General features: G+C 38.5%; 1 protein-coding gene across 2 annotated transcripts in view; it reads left to right on the top strand.

Moving 5' to 3' along the window:
- LOC101159916 (contactin-4) overlaps positions 1-21,165 on the top strand; it is an 87,735-nt gene extending 66,570 nt beyond the window's left edge. For both annotated transcript variants that reach the window (XM_011476941.3, XM_011476939.3), the window contains exons 13-23: positions 3,649-3,824; positions 6,073-6,190; positions 7,013-7,171; positions 7,344-7,493; positions 8,393-8,463; positions 9,073-9,307; positions 10,940-11,055; positions 11,225-11,411; positions 11,864-11,976; positions 17,017-17,185; positions 19,988-21,165. In XM_011476941.3, the coding sequence (XP_011475243.1) occupies positions 3,649-3,824; positions 6,073-6,190; positions 7,013-7,171; positions 7,344-7,493; positions 8,393-8,463; positions 9,073-9,307; positions 10,940-11,055; positions 11,225-11,411; positions 11,864-11,976; positions 17,017-17,185; positions 19,988-20,079 (1,586 nt within the window). In that variant the 3' untranslated portion in view covers positions 20,080-21,165. The remainder of the gene's footprint in view (positions 1-3,648; positions 3,825-6,072; positions 6,191-7,012; positions 7,172-7,343; positions 7,494-8,392; positions 8,464-9,072; positions 9,308-10,939; positions 11,056-11,224; positions 11,412-11,863; positions 11,977-17,016; positions 17,186-19,987) is intronic.
- The last annotated feature ends 931 nt before the right edge of the window (positions 21,166-22,096 follow it).

The following is a 22,096-nucleotide window of genomic DNA, read 5'->3' as shown; positions in this document are numbered from 1 at the left end:
GAAATATAGTAGTTTACCTTTAACATGCTAGGAGTTTAGATCTTCATTTTCTCCTTCTCCCTTCAATGAGTGGAGATTCATTTGACAAATAAACGTAGCTAAACTAAACTAGATAAAATATGTGTTCGTCTGTTTTTTATTTTTAATTGCTTGAAATATAATTTCAGATTAATTGACTGTTTTTTTTGTTTTTTTTAAGATCCTTGTATTTTGATCCGTTTACTGGATGGTCTTTTTTTCCCCATAATTGTTTACTTTCTGTAGTTTATGTTTTCAAAATCCATTCATTGATGAATATCACTAAGCCCTTTGTCTGGCGGCAGCCGTTTCTCTGCTTGAAAGCATGTATTTAGATCCTGCATTTCCCATATATTTGAATCTACCCTATCATTTTCCTTACTCCTTTGCCATTATGCTTGAAAGCTTTTTTCTCAATCACTAATCAGAGCATGTCTTTTATATTTGTCTAGACGCAAACAGCATATTAAAAAACAACTGTTGCAGAAAATGTAGTTGACGAACATTTCAAACTTTCGTTAAGCAAAACTTAAGAACCTACTTGAAAAAAAGCATATGTAATAACCATTTGTGGGCGAAGATGAACACAATGTTTCATTAAAAGGCCAGTTCAGGCTTTCTGCATGTGAAATAGTGTTCTTATTAAGTCTTTTTTGCACAGTGCCTTAAAATTCAATGAATTGTTAAGTTTCTGCTATGCAGTAAAGTTTGTTTTGAAAAACAGAGTCAAGGACATCGCCCTGTTAAAACCTCTTAAGGTGCGTTTGTTACTTCAAATTTCACAAATAAGTTAAATAAAAAAACTAATGTTGGTCCATTTCTCTACCTAAAGTAATTGAAGGGCCTATTTCATGCTTTTCTTTACCCTTTTAGAGTAAACCATGTCCATATATATGATAGTATATCACTTTTGGCCCACTAAAGAACAATTTTGTGATGAAATATTAGTCATTTTTGAAAGCCTGTTTCCCACCCGATCTCTGAGGCTCCGCCTTTCACTCCTTGTGGGTGCCGTCCATTTCATGACGTCAACCTAGAGCCACATGTCTGCTTTTCACCAATGAAAACAAACAACATCCGAACTTTTGCGTAGATGGATGTTCCGCCTTACAAAAGCGTGTAGTTGATCACCGCTAGCGCCACATAGAAAGTGTGTGTTTGTGTGTTAGCCTGGGGTCGGTGCTGGCAGTGTAGACTCTCCCTGGAAGGGGCTGTTCCTCACATTTCTACGTCATATTGTAAGAACCCGCCTGTTTTCCATGGATTAGGAGGGGCTGTTGCTCAGAGCGCAGGTTTTTAGAAGAATACTCTAGAATGTGTAGACGGATCAAAACCTCTTTGGTGTTGTTTTTTTGTGAAGAATGGAAATTAACAATGAAGGATACTATATATATTTTTATGTATATATAAACAAAATATTTGTATCTTTTTCTTTCTCACTGTACTCAATAAGTAAATATTTTTTTTCTAGTTTTCTTATATTCTGATGATCTACATTTTAATTTGTCCTAAATTCAGTTTTTCATGTCATTCACAACACAGTTGAAAATACATTTTAACTAAAGTATTATTGCACTAGTATCGGTTTTTGTTTTGTTTATGCCATCTGTACATTCTGAAACAGAAACACTTACATTTACACTCTGTTAGCTCAATGTCACATTAAGTTGTTGGCAGATGCTTCACAGCAACCCAGATGCCATATTTTGAATCTCAGGTGTGTGGTTGTATTTGTTTCCAAGCCAAATAATGTGACTACTCAAATAAAGTGACACAAAAATTTAGCTATTGTTCTGATGAAATCTGTACTATCCACTGCCCCTTAGTAGTGTGATAAATGAGTTTTTTATAGGTATTGATTACACACAGCAGATCTTTCCAAATAAAAATCATCCAGAAGAGACAGAAATTATTCAGCAGGGCAAATTGTAAATTCCCATCTTGTTATTATAGGAAAGAGTGTCGCCAACTTTGAAATTCATTGCTAAAAGTTTTCCCTATCTCATTTTGAAAATTGAGCCAGGCCTTTCCTAGGCATTCGCAATAAAATGTCACTGCTAGTTGGTTTTTAAGAAGCAGAAGATAAACAAGCTAGCTTGTTTTGACAGAGCTGAATATAGACCTTTACTCTCCCTGACATGCTGCATTGGCTTGGCTGTCCACACAAGGCTTATGAGGTGCATGCATAATTCACACTGGAATGGTGTATAGCGTTTCCCAGTCTGAGATCACTTCTTTGCACAAAGTTGGCACTAAATAAAACATCCAACTGAGATTAGCAATGATTATATTGATGGTGGTTTTTTTGTCTTGTGTAAACAAAAATAAATTATAGTGTCAGAACTGAATTACCATTGTGCTGCTCTTTGGTTGTTTTCTGACTTTTAACATCTTCCTGCTGTGAAAATGAAGGAAATACACTTATAATGATCTCCCTGCTGGATCTAAAGTGCTTTGTTTGGTGAATGTGTTGAGTTGGAGGACAGAATTTGTTTCAAGTACTTCAAGAATTATTAGGTAAAGGAAAAAAAATTCAAAAAAATAGCAGTCTTAAGCTACTTTAAACAACAATGGTGTTCCCACTGCACAACAAGGAGAGGATTCCTCTTTTTCTTTTTCTACTGTTTACTAGTGCATGTCCGCCACCTACAGCTAAAAGAGACTTGGTGCAAAATATCGAAGCGAATCTTACTCCTGCTTTTTCTTTCAAAGTTCTATTACGTTATGGAACTGACTTAGTGTTGTATAGTTCCGGCGGGGCACAAACCGCCGGAACTATTAGTTAATTACTATTAGTAATTCCTCCGTGATCAATTTTCAAACTTAGCACTTCCGTGAATTAAGGGGACTCCATCCAAGCACCACTACCAAATTAGAGTCTCTGATTGGTCAAAGTTGACCCAGTTTAGCTTGCAAGGCATGTTCAAAGGCAATAGCGTTCGGTGCGTAGAGCCTGAAAAGGGTTGTAGAATGCAAGAGTTTGAATGTGGAAAACGTCCATTAAAACAAATTTACAAAGACTTTTCTTGGAATTTGAAGAACCAGACATATAAGCGAAGCTTTTGCAGTCTCCATTTTTCGCAGAATTATTCCAGCGAAATTTTGCATGCTTCTCTTTTTTTTAGCGCATTGTGTTCTGCGTCCTGATTGGCTGTTGTCTTTGTCAATCAGTCTCCTCCATACCGTGTCCCCTGTACAGAATGAGTTCAGTTCGCCACATTTATATAAAATTTTGATTGTGATCAGATGTTGATTTCATGCTGTAATACTGGATTCATATTTCTCTGAACGTTTGAACTTTGAGAGTTTCACAAAAGGAAAAAGTGTTCATAAGTTAATTTCTGTCTGAGTAAAGTGTATTAAAATGTGTTCTGAGCGGTTTTACAGCATTAAAACATCTTTAATCCTACTTTATGGATTTTACCTATCGTGGATTACTTTTCGAACGGAACTCCCTATAAGTGAGGAAGCTTCTGGATTTTTCAGTTAATTTATTTGTTTTACTTTCTTTTTTCTGGTACTTTGTGTTGTCAGGTATGAAAATCTATGTATAAATAAAGATTGATTTAATTTGATTTTGATTCTTAACACAACCTGTCCCTTCTGAATTACACTTTGGTTCTTCTGCAGATGCGACTGTTATCACCAGTCCAGCAGGTCACCTGGATGTGACTCTGGGTGAGAGTATTGTGCTGCCCTGCCAGGTTTCACACGACCCAACTTTGGACCTGAAGTTCACCTGGTTCTTCAACGAGCAGCTCATTCATTTCGGAGGTCGCGGAGCCTATTTTGAAAAAGCTGGTGGGGTGAGTTTATCACAATAGTCAAGTATCCTTACAGTCTCAGTCAGTAAACCTTATAATAGACTAAATTTGATCCTGCAGAGCACTTAGATGTTCAGTATATATTAGGGGTGTAACGATACGCTAAAATCTTAACTCGGTTCAGAATCTCTTAGGGCTCCGTTCAATACATTTCAGTTCGGTACTGCTGTTTAACAAATCTGCCTGATATGAACTGCTATTTTATGAATTTGTTATTATTTTATTGTGTATGTTTTGCTGCCGGACACCTGAATTTCTCCCTTGGGAGATTAATAAAGTTCTATCTATCTATCTATCTATCTATCTATCTATCTATCTATCTATCTATCTATCTATCTATCTATCTATCTATCTATCTATCTATCTATCTATCTATCTATCTATCTATCTATCTATCTATCTATCTATCTATCTATCTATCTATCTCTCTCTCTCTCTCTCTCTCTCTCTCTCTCTCTCTCTCTCTCTCTCTCTCTCTCTCTCTCTCTCTCTCTATCTATCTATCTATCTATTTTCAATACAAAAAACTAAGGCAGAAAAAAATGACTTGGTTTTACATAACATTAAATAAAATTGACCTATATAGGTGATCTGCTTAATAAAATAAGAAAAACTATTAGCTGCCAGGAACCAAACACACAGGAGAGCGTGAGGAGATGGGGGGCGGCTCCTTATCTCTGGCCTCGCGTCTGCATTAGCCATATGTTGACATGCTTACTGTCTGTCACCTAAAAGCATCTCGGAGGAAACTCACGGATAACATTAGTTACGCCTTGGCGCAAAGTTAATACGGTGGCGACCTGGGGGTGAGCCCCGCCTATAGCCACTAAGACTTAAGGGAAATGTGAAATGTTGTGTGTTGAATTCTTCACCATCACTGAGAGAGCTATGAAGAGAAGTGATGTTCATGTTGTTACTCTGTTCATGTGTGTTCATAATTAGATAGATTAAATGCCAGAAAAAAGATTGAACAATCTTCTTCTCTGTCTACCTCTCCCTCTCTGAGACTGTTGTAGGGTGTGTGGAGGATGGGGTAAGGACAGGCAACGCAGTTAGTTAAGTGACAGCTCGGCTCTTGGCTCTTGTTTCCCTGCCACGAGTGACAAAGCAGCAGTTGGGTCGTTACAATGCATATGCGGGGGGAAAAAAGATAAAACTTACCGAAACGTTACAGCAGTGAACTGAATAGAAACTGCCGTACCGAAACGGTTCGCTTCAACCTAGTATATATGTAAGGGATAGTGGCCAACGAAGTGTATATTGTCAGAAATCTGTGATAATACACACTTGAAGGCCATTATCCCGCTTATACCTTTTTTCACTTACAAAAGAAATAATTATTCAATCAGTTTTTAGTACTTTATTCTTGTTATTTTTTTGGTTTAGATCACTTTTTTCACAAAAAGCAGACTATTTGATACATAGTGCAGCACCAACCTTGACTGCAGCGGTAAAGGAAAGCGACATACTGTATATGCAGATCATCACGACGGGTTAAATAAAGCATCAGATCGGAGAGAAAGTTCACCTCTTACCGCTTGTTTTTGTCCAGATGATGAAACTAACTGTGTTTGTAAAACAACAATGTACTTGTCCACAAGTTCTTCACTTTCTTTTACTAAGAAAAAGGTTAGAATATGGCATTTTTTTCTTGTCTTCACCGTCTTTGCAGTTCTAAAATGTCAATTTCCTTTGCTCGCCATCTTCTATGGAATTTACCAAATTGAAACATCTGTGACGGGTTCCTCAGTTATATTATTTTAATGATGGCTTTGAGTTTCAAAGTGAATCATTCGAAGCATCTGAATTTTTTCCCTGCATTAAATGCCCCTGATTATACATCAAAGTAGACAGAATCCCAGCTTGCTCCATAGTTTTTTTGCTTTCACAGATAAGGCATCAACTCAACATTATGTCTAGCTTTAAACTTCAAAGCCGATAATGTGTTCGGCATTGAATGGGTTCCTGTAGACTAAATGAAGTTGGAGAGAATAAAAGGGTTGGTGCTAAAAGAAGCTTTTTTGATTTCCTCACAAAAATTGTTCCTGATGAATGACTATAAAAAGTATTTATTGTGTACCTGGATGTATGGTTTTCTCCTTGCTGAAATAAAAGGTAATCCCTCTGACATTGCCCTTGTTTTTTGGTGGAGTTTTTGATTTAACTTTCATAAACTTCAGCCAATTGACTTTTTCCGACTTTCTTCTAATGCCTTCATTCTGACCAACAGAGGTCAGATGGTGGCATTATGATCCGGAACATTCAGCTGAAGCATGCTGGGAAATACACCTGTGCTGTTCAGACCAAAGTGGACAGCATCTCCATCGCCACTGATGTGGTTGTTAGAGGTAAGTCTGATGTATCGAAAAAATGTAAAACATGTACTTAGAAACACAGTCAGTGTGTATAAGAGACAGATGCATTGGGGGGGGGGGCTTTAAATGAATGGATCAGACATTTGTTTTTTTTATCAGTTTTGTTGGCATAATGCTTCAAAAAGCAAAAAGGTTTTATTAATGAATTAATAATATTTGTCAATAATTATCCCATGATTGACTCAAAAATTGGGAGGTAGTTGGGAGGCCAAAGCTTTTTTCTCAGTGCGAAGATATTAAACTATAAATAAAAAGTAGAGTTTAATGCATAAACGGAGGAAAAACTGGTTTAGAATGTTTTTATTCTGAGGTAAATAAAATCATTTTGTTTGAACTGAATTTTAAGTAAATCACATTACAACTACATAAAAAGTACTTTCTTAGTTTAAGGAGAAGGTCCGACTTTGTTGCTTAAATTTCCTGTAAATTGAAGATTGTGTTATCTTAACCTTTTTCAGTAATGCACAGAAAGTTTTTTTTAATTATTTTTAGTTCTGCTATTAAAGTCCAGCTACGATCGTCTTTTGATTTTTTAAAATACATTCCCAGTGTTTTTTTTAGTATGTTTATACACTTTTAAACCAAAATCCCCCCAAAAATCTCTGTTGTTTTCTATGATATAGTTTCCGCAGAAAAGGTTCTCTAAATAAATTAGATGCTTGATTATTTTTGATACTGGGCTTTAATGAAGTTGCTGAGGTGGGGCTGGTTGTAGCTTTGTGTTATACACATCAGCCATGATCACTAGGCTCTGATCCTTCTTTGTTAATGAATCATGTCTGTATATCCTGTCAGGTCCTCCTGGGCCACCTCTGGACTGCCAAGTGATTGAGATGACAGAGACAACAGCCACTCTGTCTTGGAGACCCGGGACAGACAACCACAGTCCAATTCTCAGCTACACCATCCAGGCCAGAACCCCCTTTTCTCTTGGATGGCAAGCAGTCACCACCGGTACGCTTTGTTGTGTGAATGACAATTAAGCTTACAAGATAAAAAAGGGATTCAGGCGGTGTGACAAATACCCTTTTCAAACTGTAAATAACACCTCGCCAGCATAACTTGCTGTCACCTGCAAATTTTGCATGGTTTTGATAAAAGCGTTCTGTGTTTGTGTCGCTTTCAGTTCCTGAACTGCCAAAGGGGAAGAAACTGTCTGCCTCAGTCTTTGAGTTGAGTCCATGGGTGGAGTACGAGTTTAGAGTTTTGGCAACTAACAGCATCGGAACAGGAGAACCAAGCAAACCATCCAAAAAGGCTCGCACCAAAGAAACATGTATGTGCCTGAATCTGCCCATGTTTTATGCATGTTCTTCCAATGTGACGCCACCCAACAACAAGATGGGTCAAAAATATGCATAGATGGTTCTATACCTATAATAAAAAAAATGTACGCAGTAGATTTATAACAGTACTAAACAGTAACTAATCAAAAGAAGTAGTGATGGAGAAAATATATACATATTATTTTAAAATATTAAAAAAAATAATGCTATAAAAAGACAAACCTTAATCCATCCATCCATCTATACAGTACATTAATGGATTTTACACAAAAAATGTGTTTTTATTGAAAAAGTATACCATTTAGTGTGTAAACTGAAATTACTAATGACATTACTAAAACTCATTGCACACATGATAGAAAGTGTGTGAAGACATACACACGTGTCTACTTTGTGTTTACTTTGTCAAATGGAAGAATCTGATTTGTCTGATTTTTCATGGATAAATTAACATCATTTCTCATCACAGCTGGTATGCTACAGCAATGCAGCATGATAACGTTAAAATATATCAACATTTCTTTTAAAAATAACTTCAAAAACTTAATCACAAGAGGAATAATCTTAAGTAGAATGTATAAGAAATACCAAAAAAAGGTCAAATAAATAAGACAAACAACAATATGTGTATCAAATAAGTGTTTATGGATGTACATGCTCACCTTTATTCTAAATATTTTTTTAAATATTCAGTCTTTTTTGCATAAATATTATTTCATGATTCTCTACTAATTTGATTTGACTCACATGAAAAAAAAGATTGTTTCTAAATGCACAAAAACAGTTGCTCATAACTGTATTTAACACTTTACTGCATAAATACTAAGATCTTCATATTTCCAATAGCAGCCAAAGAAATCTAAATAAATTCCAGCTTTTGATGTGTTAGCTCCCAGGGTGACTCCAGCGAGGGTGAATGGTGGTGGTGGTGGACGTTCGGAACTGGTAATCACCTGGGAGGTATGTTATTCTCTGCTATTATCTCTGCCTGTGCTTTTCTTTTTTTTGGTGTTTATTTTGGCTGCTTTTGCCTTGTATGAGGGAGTTTTATTCAGGCTGGTGTGGGTGTTAGAACCACCATTGCACAGCTGGGGCCTTTATGTGTGGACTTTGCAAGTTCTATGCATGTGCAAGTATTTCCCAATACTTGGTACTCCACCCCCCAAAATAAATTGACACAAGATAATTAAAGATTTGTATTTGGGGCCATGCATAAGCATGTATTGTTGCTTTTCTATTCATATTTCTGTAATGTAATAGTGAACTGTGAATGAATAAACTGCCTTTTGCCTGAAGACCTTTATGGAAAAGCCTGCACAAAATATGAATAGGAATCAATGGATTTACATTTAAAAGGAAGTGTCTTACAATGACTTAAGAAGATATTTATCATAATGGTTTATTTTGTTTATAAAGTTCCTATACTTGAGATAATACTCGCACGCATAGTTTGCATTCATGCCCCCAGTACTATATCATAAAGTGCCCCTATCAAAACAGAGCTGTACGGGATTCATATTTAAGCCTCGCCCTCGCGAGTCACCCTTCTCCTATCTCATATCTCCATAGCCCGTCCCAGAGGAACTGCAGAGCGGGCCCGGCTTTGGATATGTTGTGGCTTTCCGCCCACTGGGGGCGCCGGGCTGGATGCAGGCGGCAGTCACATCCCCGGACGCTTCAAAATATGTTTTCAAGAATGAGAGCATCCCTCCCTTCTCTCCATACCAAGTGAAAGTGGGGGTTTACAACAACAAAGGAGAGGGGCCTTTCAGTCCTGTGACCATCCTCTACTCTGCAGAGGAAGGTTTGTAAAGAGATGCAAACCTTTGAGTAAAGAGAAACTATGACACAATTGTCATTTTCAATTGTCGTCACCAAAGTGTCTAAATCTGGAGGGAAGTGGGAGCAAAAAGGGGGAAAAAGTAGCCAAGCACAGCTCAGTAAGTGGTTGTGTTTTTTGGTTTATTGGTTACAGATCTTTACTTTTTATAGGGTTTTCTTCTGACTTTGTGTAAGGCATGCTGAGGAACAAGCTTCTTTATCAATATTTATTTCCCTGCAAAATCAAAGCGTTTCTTTGGGGACTTGGATTTTTATCTAATTAAATAAACAGATCCATAGCATTAGTATGTATTTATGTCTTGGAACTTGTTTAGAATTTGCAATGGAAATTGCAATGGAAATTGGGGCGGCCGTGGTGCAGTGGTAGGGCGGTCAACCCATGATCGTAAGATTGCAGGTTCGATTCCTGCCTTGCACGCCCATGTGTCAAAGTGTCCCTGGGCAAGACACTGAACCCCACCCTGCCTTTGGTGGGAGGCGGGCGCCAGTGTTCAGCAGCAGAGCCGCCATCAGTGTGTGAATGTGTGTGCATGGGTGAATGGGACTGTGACTGTAAAGCGCTTTGGGCTTTCGAAAGAAGGTAGAAAGCGCTATATAAGTATACGCCATTTACAATTTAACCATTTATTGACATGAGTAAGAATGAACCTAGACATAGTTTTACAGAATAGTCTTGAAGAATTTGTCTTAAAACACATTTCGTAAGGTTACTGTGGAAAATCCCCATAAAACAGTCAACCTCCTCACACAAACAATAATTTACCCGAAAACCAGCATATCTGCTTGTACTGAGATTTGGAAATGAAACATTGTATGATTTTCAAAATCAGGGGTTATACAGTTTCAATGTTAGGTCAATGGACAGATGCCATCAGAGTTCCTGCTGCATGATTTGAACGTTGGGCATGGCAGTCTGGCACATTCTGACATGCGGTGAATATTTGATTGTGCTGCATACTGTAAGTTCGAATAACTGAACTTTGGCAAAGAGTTTGGATCATGTCAACCAATCAGGACCTCAGCTTTGGCCCGTGACGTGTTGATGACGCAATCAGCAGATGGGGTCCAAAACCAACATGGAGTAGAATTTGATCATTCTCCTCCCAAACTTTTGGATTTATTTATTTGTTTATGTATTTTGCATCGAGACAATAACAATTATGTCCTCTTATTTTTATTCTTATTTTTTCCCTCCTCTGACTAATGCAAAACAGTAAGTCATTAAACTGGGTCACTGAGATATGGAAGTACTGCTAAAAGTGGCCTTCATTTAGTCATAGCTTCTGCAGCAGATGCTGAACCTCCTCTTACTGGGAGAATTTCTGAATGATCTCATGAACGCAGAAATGATTATCATTTTTTCGTAGCTTTTTCAAATAAATAAACATGATCTCTCAACATCATCCACGTTTTTTTTTTGCACTGTAAATGAAATATACAGATACATTTATACAGACACAATGGTTCCATGTAGCAATGAGGCTGAAAACCTTGGAGAGTAGCTCCTCCTACATGTTGCAAGAGCTTCATTAACCCACCGCACAGATTGCGATCGGTGTGAACGCAGCATAACAATCCACTGCATGTGTTTCAGAGCCCACCAGAGCTCCAACAAGACTCCGAGCCAGGAGTATTTCCGCTGCTGAGATAGACGTCAGTTGGAAACCTCTACCGTGGAGCAACAATCGCAGACGCATCCTCGGCTATGAGGTTAAACTAACTCTCTACATTCAATTCCTTGTCTACCTTTATTTGTTTAAAACAACTCTAATAACTTCCAGTCTACGCACCCTCCAAAGGTTTTTAATGTATTTTAAACAGTATCAACAAAGTGGAGAAAACAGCTCTGTAACATGAGGTTTTCTGTGTGTGCTTATAGCTGTGGTACTGGAGGGAAAAACAGAAGCAGGATGCAGCCACTGTGATCAGGACGGTGGGGAATAAAACTTCAGTGGTCATCAGGGATCTGGAGGGCAGCAGTACCTACTACATATCCCTGAGGGCCTATAACAGTGCTGGAGTGGGTCCACAGAGCAGCATAGTCAATGTCACAACCAAGAAACCACGTAAGAACTGAGGAGCACACAATGCTCCTTAACAACAACTGTTTTTTGTTGTTTTCTATGTTTGTTTTTTGTCATTTTCCTATGTCTCTCGAGGCATTTTCTGTTCAGGATGAATATCAAGTAAAGGAGGTTATGTCACAGTGTTTGCCAACAAACTCACAAATACTCAACTTATAAATTGAATTAAAGACTTTTTCTTTGTTATATGGATACAACTATAAGTGGAGCATGGTCAATTCTGTATAGTTCTTCATCTCCTTGTTGGAGGTGGATTTATCTGTCCGATGTGAGGTTGTCCCACCCCCACAACATATTTTTGTCACTGCGAGCTTTGAACAGTGGAGTGATGAAGTGATAATGAGAAATCTCCTTCATGCTGAGCTGATTCTGGATTGTGTGTTGACTGGACTGCCTGCTGTTTTTCTTCCTCCTCCGCTCTTGTCCTCTCCAAGCACCTAGTCAAGCTCCAGTCAAAATCCGGTGGAACACCTCCAACTCCAAGGTCATCCTGCGCTGGGACCAAGTCCACGCCCTGGAGAACGAGTCAGAAGTTACAGGATATAAGGTAAAGAGTTATCTTATTTCCATACAAAGAGTAGAATAGAATAATCCAGATGATCATTGTTAAAGAACAGCATAAAAGGAAACAAGTGTTCATGAAATCTATATTATAAAGTGGTTTTGATAAAAGTTTCCCTTAATTTTTGTTTAACTTCTATCCATGTCCTTAATGCATAATACCATTTTCAATATTCTGTTCTGGAGTAAAGTGCACTATGGACGGAGCTAGCGTTACATTTTTACCTTGTGTAATAATATTTTAACCTTTTAGAATCTTAAACACCATATTTTCCTCACTATAGGGCACACTGAATTATAAAGCGGACCATCAATGAATGGTTTCGAGCTAATGTCATATATAAGGTACAATGAATAAGGGGCATTAAGTAAGACAAGAATCAAGCTATGTCCACACCACCCTCAGCAACGTGCGTTCAAGTGGCCACTTCTATTAGAAAGCCTACGTGAACACACTTAAACACACATTATAGTCTTCCACATTCAAAACTCTCAAGTTCAAATGGAACTGGGCAAGTTCTCAAGATAATTTTTGGGCTCTGCATACAAAACACGCGGCCATTGAACGTGTGTTCCAAGTTAAACCAGGTCGAACTTTGACCAATCAGCCTCTTCCAACTGTAGGTGGCAGACATGCGCTAGTAAACAGTAGCAAAAAAGAAGAAGAAGCCCCTCCCTGCTTGTCCAGTCTGAGCACCATGAGCACTACTCACGTTGAAGAATGCATGTTTGGCATGTTCCTTATTGCGTGTCACATGCCCGTGTGTGTCCGTAGCGTCAGAGATAAATCCGTCAGTCAGTCAGTTACTTTATTAACTGGGTTCACAGTTACTCTACAACTTGTAACCTACTACACAAAAGCCAGGTTAGCGTATTCACAATATCTGCAACTCCAACCTCGTGTGCAACAAGTAGAAAAACAGATTGATTCCACTAAAAGAAATGCTACTGTGACTACGCTAACTCCCAACCTTGAAAAACTGACATTTTGACAGAGTGCCGTGTACATCTCTAAATTACTTCAACATCAGTAAGTGCAACCAGAATCAATCCATATATAACCCGCTCTGTCATTTTCTGAAAAAAATGAAGACTTTAAAGTGCACCTTATAGTGCACAAAGTATGGTAGTTTTATGGGGTTTATTAAAAAGCAGCTGTAAGATTTCTTTAAATGGATACGATGCAAAGATGTTTTCTTTTTACAAGCAACCAATCCAGACACCGAACAAGTCGATACCAAAAAATTATGTAATTGAAGTGTAAATCCTTTGGGAAATCTACCAGAATAAAAAAAAACATGAATACAAAGACAATGCAGGAGAATTAAGTAAAAGGTTGGAAAGGAAAGACAAAGCAGAGCAAGAAGGAAAGTGGGTACTTTTTATTAATATAGAAGACCATAAAGTATGCATAAGTAATAACATGTCACATTAATTGTTATTACAGAGCATTCTACTTCATTCAGTCCATTTCCAATAATGTAAATGAATTTGATTTTACTTTAACTTGTAGGATTCAGATTATGTTATCCCATTGACAATGTAATGTTAAATAATAATTCATTTTGAAAGTTTGGTTTCTAGAGAACCGTCAAAATGTGTTTGATGTCAAATTTCAAATAAACTAATTTAGTTTAAAAATGTCAACTCCAGGACAATTTAATCAATATTAAACACAGAAAGAATTTTTGGAATGAGTTGTGATGAAAGCTGCTTTGAACTGCATTGCTCCCGTTAAGACGTTGCCTTTTGGGTAGGACCTTAAAGCTGGAGAGCCAGAGGCACGCTGGCCAGAAATCTCAACTGATTCATAAACTAAAACTTGGCAAAATGAACAATACATTTTTTTTTACAATTCTACATGATTTTCAACATTATAAAAATGGATTTGGTTACCAAACATCATTAATATTTACCTGACTGATAATGGCTTCATTAATGCATCTTTTGAGGCTTGTAACACTTCAGGAAGGTTCTCTTAAAAAAAAAAAACATCCAGTGAAAAAACAGAACAAAGCACTTGCATTGTGGCCATTTTGTGGATGTGGTTATCAATACAAATGCACTTTTCATAAATCCTTTTGATCACTGCCAACAATAAAAAATCATTGCCTCACATTAGCATCGAGCCAGGTTTCTATTTCTCTTTCTGTTTTGGGTTTTTATTTTTCATGTTGAGTGTGGGGGTTAGGAGGGTTGAGGGCATCTTTTATCTTTTCTTTTAATTGGTTTACATCTAAAGCACTTTGTGTTACTGTTGAATGAAGGGTTTTTTTGTAAATAAAGTTGGATTTGGTTTAATACCAAAAACAAGCATTTTCATGCTTGATGCATCTTAAAAATGATTGTAGAAAACTCAAAGTAGGACTCCTGATATGACATGAAAGAAAAAAAGGTCTTGCAAAAATGAATACATAAATAATACAGACAGACATAAATACATCATCTTTTCAAATAAATCTCAGTTTGTGTCAGTTAACCGACAAAGGTCTGACATGGTAGGGGTCTGAAAGAGAAGCTGGTAGACTAAATTCCTTCAAGAGTTAATCACAAATTAAAAGCAGCTGTAAGAATTAAGAAGAGAAACCCAACGAGACACAACAGAAGCTAAAGCGTACAGCAGGGTGGGGAACTTGAGCCCCTAAGGGTCGTGTGTTTACATATTTTCCAGATGAATTTGGCATTTTCACAGCTGATCACCTGGATCAGGTGTGTCCAGCCAATTAAAACATGTCAGGGCAGGGTATGTTGACAAACAAGCAGGAATGCGTTCTTCAGTCCCCACCTACGATGTATTGGGCCTCGGGGGGCCGGCCTCCTGCTGGGTTTCCAGACATCCTGCCTTATGTGCCGCTGATTACCTGGATCAGGTGTGTTTAGCCGAAAAGGAGCTTCAAGGGCAGGTTAGCTGGAGTGCGAGACCTTTATCAATCTGCTAAATGATGCAGAACTACATTTAAAGCCAAATTGCTGAGCCATGTTAAGATACGTAAATGCCTTAATAGTCAACTATTAATATAGTGAAGTTGTTTAGAGATTTTGGAAGGCGTTTCCAGGGCTCCAGACTGCGAGCAATTGGTCGCATTTTGCGACCAAAATTTGAGAGTGTGCGACTGAATTTTACATCCATTCGCACATGTGCGACCAGTAAATTTGCCTCCCCCACCCTTCATATTTTTTTATACATTAAACGTGGAAGGGGCACGTCAATGATCAATGAAATAATCAATGAGACGCGAGCGCACACGCACGCAGGCAGACACACACACTCGCGCACATACTCATGAAACGCGAGCACACACTCGCGTGATGCCTGTGTTTGAGGCGGCCACTGCGTGTGAGAAGAATAGGGAAAGCCACTGTGAGTGGCTAAAATGCGTGTAGGGGGAGGGGCCTAGAGCTGACCAACCAATCACAGTGGGGTATATGACTCTTGGGGGCGTGACAATGACAGGGTTTGAAAGCAGGACACCTGACAGCCCCCTCCCCGGACCACATTAAGGAGTTCCTTACTTTCCTTTCTAGAACGTATCTTTTCGCTCGTAATTTTCTAAATACATGCAGTCCATGCTGAACTTTTCTCTGGGCCGCACAGACCCAGAGGAAGGTTTAGGTTTTGGTTACGGTTACGGCGGCGCATCAAACGGGTTACGGCAGCACACCGCTCCCGCGGGAGTCGGGTCAGCTGAGGAGAATAAATGTCCCACACCTAATGCGTGACAGCTAACGGGGCTTGAACTTTAAACACGCTCGAGCAAAAACAACATTAGTTTTAGACACACTGAAAATACGTGGGGAAAATGCAACGATAGACGTGTTTGAGATGAACCAGCACCTCGCCTGGATCGTTTGGGGGGGGGGGGGGGGGGGCTGTGAGATGAAAGCGAATCTGCAGCAAGACTGAAGGAGAACAGGAAATCGGAGTTGTCCTTAACATTCAGTTTAGTTTTAATATTCTTCTTATATATTTTATGATTATTTAAGGTTTTGTAATGTATGTAGCCTTTTTTAATGAATTGGTATTTTAAATTATTTTGATTAATCCCTCCACTACAAAAACCATCAGGACACATGTCCCATAATGCATTGTTTTGTAGCCTGTAGGGCAGCTTTCAGTCAGTTCAGTTTCCAGCTGTGTCCGGGTAGGTTTGCCCCTTGCTCCCACCCCTTTTTCCTGAAATTTTTGTGATGATTGACAGTTGATGTTGGAGCAAAAACAAAAATATATGTCACACACCATGTGATCTGCGCAGCGTTGAGTTCACCTGGGTGATCTCAAACACGGTTATTGTGCATCTTGGCTGCACCTATTTGGTGTCACCAAGATAAATTTCCATCAGTTTTCTTAACTATTTGTACTGTCATGACAGCGATGCTTTTGTCAGTTTACCTTCTTGGTGCATCTTCAAAAGTGCAGATTAAAATGTGACACTGAATTTGAAACAGCACATTGTAATTTCTGCATCTATTATTAAAGTATTTATTAGTAATACAGTGGAAATTAGTAGATTTGGTTAGAATTTTGATTTACGGTATGCGCCCCTAAATTTTCTAGTTGTGCCCCTAAAATTTTCAGTTAGGGGCCACTGTGCTCCTAGTGAAAAAAGTTAGTCTGGAGCCCTGGTTTCTGAAAAAAAAATGACTTTTTTTTTCTAAAATGTAATACTCGCCTTTTTTTCTCTCCAATGTGACCCTGCATAATCTGAATTTCATGTCACCAGATGCAGGTGTAACTACTAAATTAAAAATGTCCCCTTGGAAGTGCAGCTTAGTGCTTGTTAAAAGGTGCAGATGCATCCGTAGTCCCAGCAGCACCTGGAAGTCAGGACTGATGAATCACTACAACGACGTTAGCCCTGCTGGTGATTCATCACAATCATGGTCAGATATCTGCATCCTTCCCACTTTATGGGATTTTTTTTTTTTCGTTTTCAGCCTGATGGAGCTGCATGGTGCTGGTATCATTCTTCTTTTTTTGTTTGTACGTAACCTCAGAAAGGAAAATGAAAACTCTTTCACGCTGCAGGTGTTGTACAGCCAAGACAAACACAGCCGTCCCAGTGTGGTCGAGACCAAAAACACCACCTTGGAGTTGTCGCTGCCCGTCAACGAAGACTATGTGATTCAGATTAAACCCTTCAGTGAGGGCGGGGAAGGCATCAGCAGTCACCAGATTACCATCCCGAGGAGTGAAGGTGACACTTTTCACAAAACATATGTAGCACTTTCTGTCTGTTTGACATTTCCAAATAAACTTTATTTAAAAAAAAACAAAGGAGCCGAGGGTTACAAAGAGAATATATGTGTGGGTTTTGCTACTACATGCTGTTTTTGCCTGTAAGGGATTCACTCCTCCTTATTCTATAAAGGAAGTATCCCATTCGCACCATTAGAAGTCATTAAATTTCCCAAAGGTTGCAAAAGCAAGACAGTCTCTTATAGGCTTTAAAATGAAACTGTGTGCAATAAATCCTGCTGTTGGGTTTCATAAATGAGCTTCCTCAGTGAATCCTCTTTCTTTTCTCATCAAGTTGTGCTAAATGCTAAACTTTTACAAGACCTTTTTGTCTTCTGACCTGCAACTGAGGAAGAGGAGTAATCTAACAAAATATTACACTGTGCCATGCATGGGAATCTGCCAGTATCTGGGTATTCAAAGAAGGGTGTTTCCTTTTATTAAGTGTGTGCTGCAGTGCTTCCTTCAGCTCTTTGAGCTGGGTGTGTGGTACTACTGCCATCTACTGAAACACATGTGTAATCACAACTTGTTTTAACATTTTACAGCACTGCCTAACCCAGGGGTGGGCAATTCCAGGCCTCGAGGGCCGGTGTGTCTGCATGATTTCCAGATAGTCTTGCCCTACTCATGGCTGATTACCTGGTTCAGGTGTGTCCAGCCAATTAGAACATGCCAGAGCAGGGTATGCTGGAAAACATGCAGGAATGCGGCCCTCAGTGCCCACCTCTGGCCTAACCCCAGGTCTGGTGGACCAGGGGGGTATTCCAGGAAGCATGTTTAAACTAGCCTGACTTTAAGCCTGAACTCTGGCTGAAATCCGCCTGAACTTGCTTACTCTGGGTATGTCGGTTCCAGAAGACCGGATATGAGTTGGCGTAATTATGCTCGACTTAGTAACCCTGGGTTAACGCACGTGCACAGAAGGTACATAAAGACATTCTCAATAGATCCCCGATTTCCGGAGTCACCATGGAAACGCGTGGAGAACCAAAGAGAGCGCTGTACTTCAGTGAGATGTATTCTGAGATTTTAATGACGGCGTATGAAGATTATACGTCCATCAAAAAAGTAACACGGCTGCATCATCAAAAGAAAGAGTTTCTGCTTGTAGTAGAAGAACAGACAAAGTAAACGCACAAGTTTCTGATCTTGTTTCCATTTTCCTTGTGACGCATATATATATAACTTATCCAATTTTGCCACCTTAAATGAATTACTTCTATTGGTAACAAATAATTGAGTTAAATTTAATCAACCTAATTTCTTACGTCTATAAAACTCAATAATTGTTTATACAACTCAAATTTATGTATTTATCTAACTAAATGTCATATTACTCCAATTCAATTAGTATTTTTTCCATCTTAATTAATTATATTTCTTGATCTCTCATATTTTTAAGTATGAGCCGGCAGATATGCTCATTTTTATAACAATAAAAAGGACGAGAAAAAAATGCACATTGCGCTCTAATTCATTAAAGAATTCTCCATCGTTGTCATAACAGCATTGCTCGGTAGGGGTGCTATATAAACTCGTCATCCTCTCCTTCACTCTCACTCATGGTGCAGAGACATAAGCACAGTAGGACAAAATAACTCAGCAAAACATGGAAAAACACAGTAAAACAGCTAAACAACTAAACACATTTGGTCAAAAAGCCACACTTAAACCAAAATCCGTCCAGACAGGCAAAGGAAATGGTATCCCACAATCCCTTGCGGTGCCAACCTAACAGCAGCACCAAAGTTACACCTACTTAATTGAATTAATTTGAATGAAAGTAAAATGACTGTCTGATAACTACGTGTTATTTTTAAACTGATTTAACAAACAAATGATTTATCTTAACTGAAGCAAATAACTAAGTTGGATCAAAGTAAAAAAGTTGAATTTTCCAACATCCATATGTGATCTTATCACCCTCTCACGGGGGAAAAAGTATTATCTGAGCTTCTTCATCCACTAAATCATCTTCAAATGGACACGCCATGCTGCTTCACCTCTCTGTAAACAAACTAACCTTCAACTAAACCTGCTCCCGACCAGGTTATGTTCAGAGCATGAGTTGCTATGGCAACTTGACCTACCCTGAAACATACCTCCATTTCTGGAACCGAAAGCTGAGGTTATCAACTTCCTTAGCCTCAAACTTACCGTGGGAGCTAGCATAACCTGCTTTCTGGAATATCCCCCTGTTCCAGGGCGCATAGAAAACAAGACCTTTTTTTTTTTTTTCCTGTTTTGTTTTCTAATCGAATTCTGAAGGAAGTTTTATTATCATTATACCCTTTCTTGACACGTGTCAAGTCAATTGGTTGAAAAACCTCTTCCTTAAAGCGCCTGCATTGCTAGCAATAGCCATTTTTATTTATGTATTTATTTATCCATTGCACATGTAACCCTTGTCAGGCGAAGCTGAAGTTGGTGTCTGATTTTTGAACCCCCACTTTGATCTCTATCACACTTTAATGGTTCTTGCATGAAATCTAGTATATAAATAAAGTTTAAAGCAGCTGCAGACATTTTCCAGAGGATGAAGATAATCGTCACCCTTAAAAGTTAAGAGAAACTGGAGGCTAAAGAAAAAACTTCAGTCTTGCATGGGCCGGTCTGTGACATAAACCGTCTGAGAACGGTTCTGGAGCACTGCTCTAAAGCATCTTTTGCTTATATGTGCTCAACTTGAATGTTTATTTATTGACTCAAAGGTGAGAAAACTGAAAAACCTGTTGAATAATGACTTTGCTTGTTTTAGGCTTGGCCGTCATGGGAGCAGCTCAGGAGCTCCTGGCGTCTCCACTTGTCAACTTTGCAGCCCTAATCTTCACAGCCACAGCAACACTATGACAAACATCCTGGGCTTCCAGCTGCTTGTTCAGAGGAAAAAACAGCAGGTCAAAGACAGCACAAGGCTGACAGCCACATTTCCACCTGCTCCCCTTCTTACCCCACTGTGTCTTTCCTCTTCTCTTTACAAAGACGATTTTGTGAGGAAGATTCTTCTCCTCCTCCTCCTCCTCCTCTTCCTCCTGTATGAAGCTGTTACTAAAAGAGCTGGATTCTTCAGAAGATGCTTTTATGGAACTGAAAGGACACCGTGACTTGACTCACTGCTGTGTCTTTGAAGAGGGTTTTATCTCATCTCCATTCAAACCAGCAGATACTCTCATGCTTTTTACTCTGAAGGATGTAAATGGACGTGTTTACGTTTTCTCAACTGGACCGTGCAGGTGTTGTTCAATGCAGATGTACTCTGTGTACTGAACTTTTAGCTTGGTGGTCTGATTCCAATCAACAAAAACTAAAAAAAATTATCTCTAAATCAATCGGAGGTCTGTTATTGTTAAGCATCTGTCTGACCTTCGGCTCTGTCTGAGGAAGACAACCAACTGTTATTTATTAGAAAGAAAAAGAGGAAAATGCTCCAACCTTTTTGTCTCCATGAAACAGATCTGATCTGAACACCTTTTATACCAGAAATTCAGAAATCCCGGCATTCCTTTATGACTTTCTTTGTAAACAGATGGCCTGTGTTCATGGTTCATGTCTTACTTTATCGCCATCTTCTTAGAAAAGTATGTATAAAATCCTCAGGACCCAAAATGAGCCTTAAGTCTTATGATTATAGTCCACATTTTTAACTCGAGAGATTTTATACATTTCCTTTTTTCCATATTTCTACTTCATTATGATTTTTTTTTTTTTATGTAAAGTTATTTCCCATATATTTTATTCTTTAAAAATAAGTCAAGCATTTCTCTTTTGTCTGTCCGGATGGAATTGTTATAAATGACAGAGACCTCTGACTTTTCCAACAGTAATGAACTGCTGGCTGCTGTTTAACATGATATATCAGTCAGTATTTGCACTTATTTGAGGATGGTTGACTTGGATCGGCTTGATTTAATAAAGATAATGGTGTTTTCCTAAATACTGGAAACTCCTTTTTTCTTAAAACATGTGTACATTTAGTTTTGTGGAAGTGATATACCCGTTTTAACACACTGATCTTGTTTTAATTGACCTAAAATCAGATTTCTTAGTAAAAATGATTATTTGTCAACAGTGAGTATGTGATTTTCACACTTTATATTTATCTACACAAATCTAATAACAGATTTAGATTTACTTAAGCCTATTATTTAATTTCAACGCTACGTTCATTGGCCTTTTGCGACAAGTCTGAGGTAACAAACACATTAATGAGAGTCTCACTGGTAGTTTCTGATTATTTTTGACATAAATACAAATAATTTCTTTGTTTTTAGCTTCAACCGGCCGTTCAAGGCCATTTAAATATTTCTTGCAAACAAATACCAAATGTAATCATTTGAGCAGATTCCTTAAAATTTTTTAGAATAAACTAAATAAACTGTAGTATGAACACAATAAAACACAACAGCTGTGTAGCATTAAAGAGAAACTCCTGTGTCACACAGTCCACACATTCCCCCTTTGTTCTTTTTTTTACTCTCGTCTTTATTGATTTTTGAAGGAATGCAAGTACAATGTACAGCAGAGACACAGCACCAAGCGATGGAGAGCAGCAGAGCAGAAAAGATGGAGTGTAGGCAGAGAGGTTCAATCACAGGGCATCCAATCAGACTTTGACAAGGTGTCTCAGCCAAATTGTTTGCGATTATTCACAGTCTGGTTGTCGCTGGTCACACTTCCATGAATGGGCCTTTTCTGGATGCAGGACAACAACTTTGTGTCCTTACAGGCTTGACGTAAGTATTTGGAGATCGTTGTCCCGTATTGAGTGACAGTGTCAAAAGTTTCCGCTGTGGATGCTTGATGAAAAGCAAAGTTTGCTTCTTTCAGGTCAATGGTTCCCCCTAGTGTACATTGAAAAATCTACAGC

This window comes from Oryzias latipes, chromosome 7, assembly GCF_002234675.1.
Source record: "Oryzias latipes chromosome 7, ASM223467v1".
Lineage (NCBI taxonomy): Eukaryota > Metazoa > Chordata > Actinopteri > Beloniformes > Adrianichthyidae > Oryzias > Oryzias latipes.
This window is presented reverse-complemented; position numbering and strand designations above follow the sequence as displayed.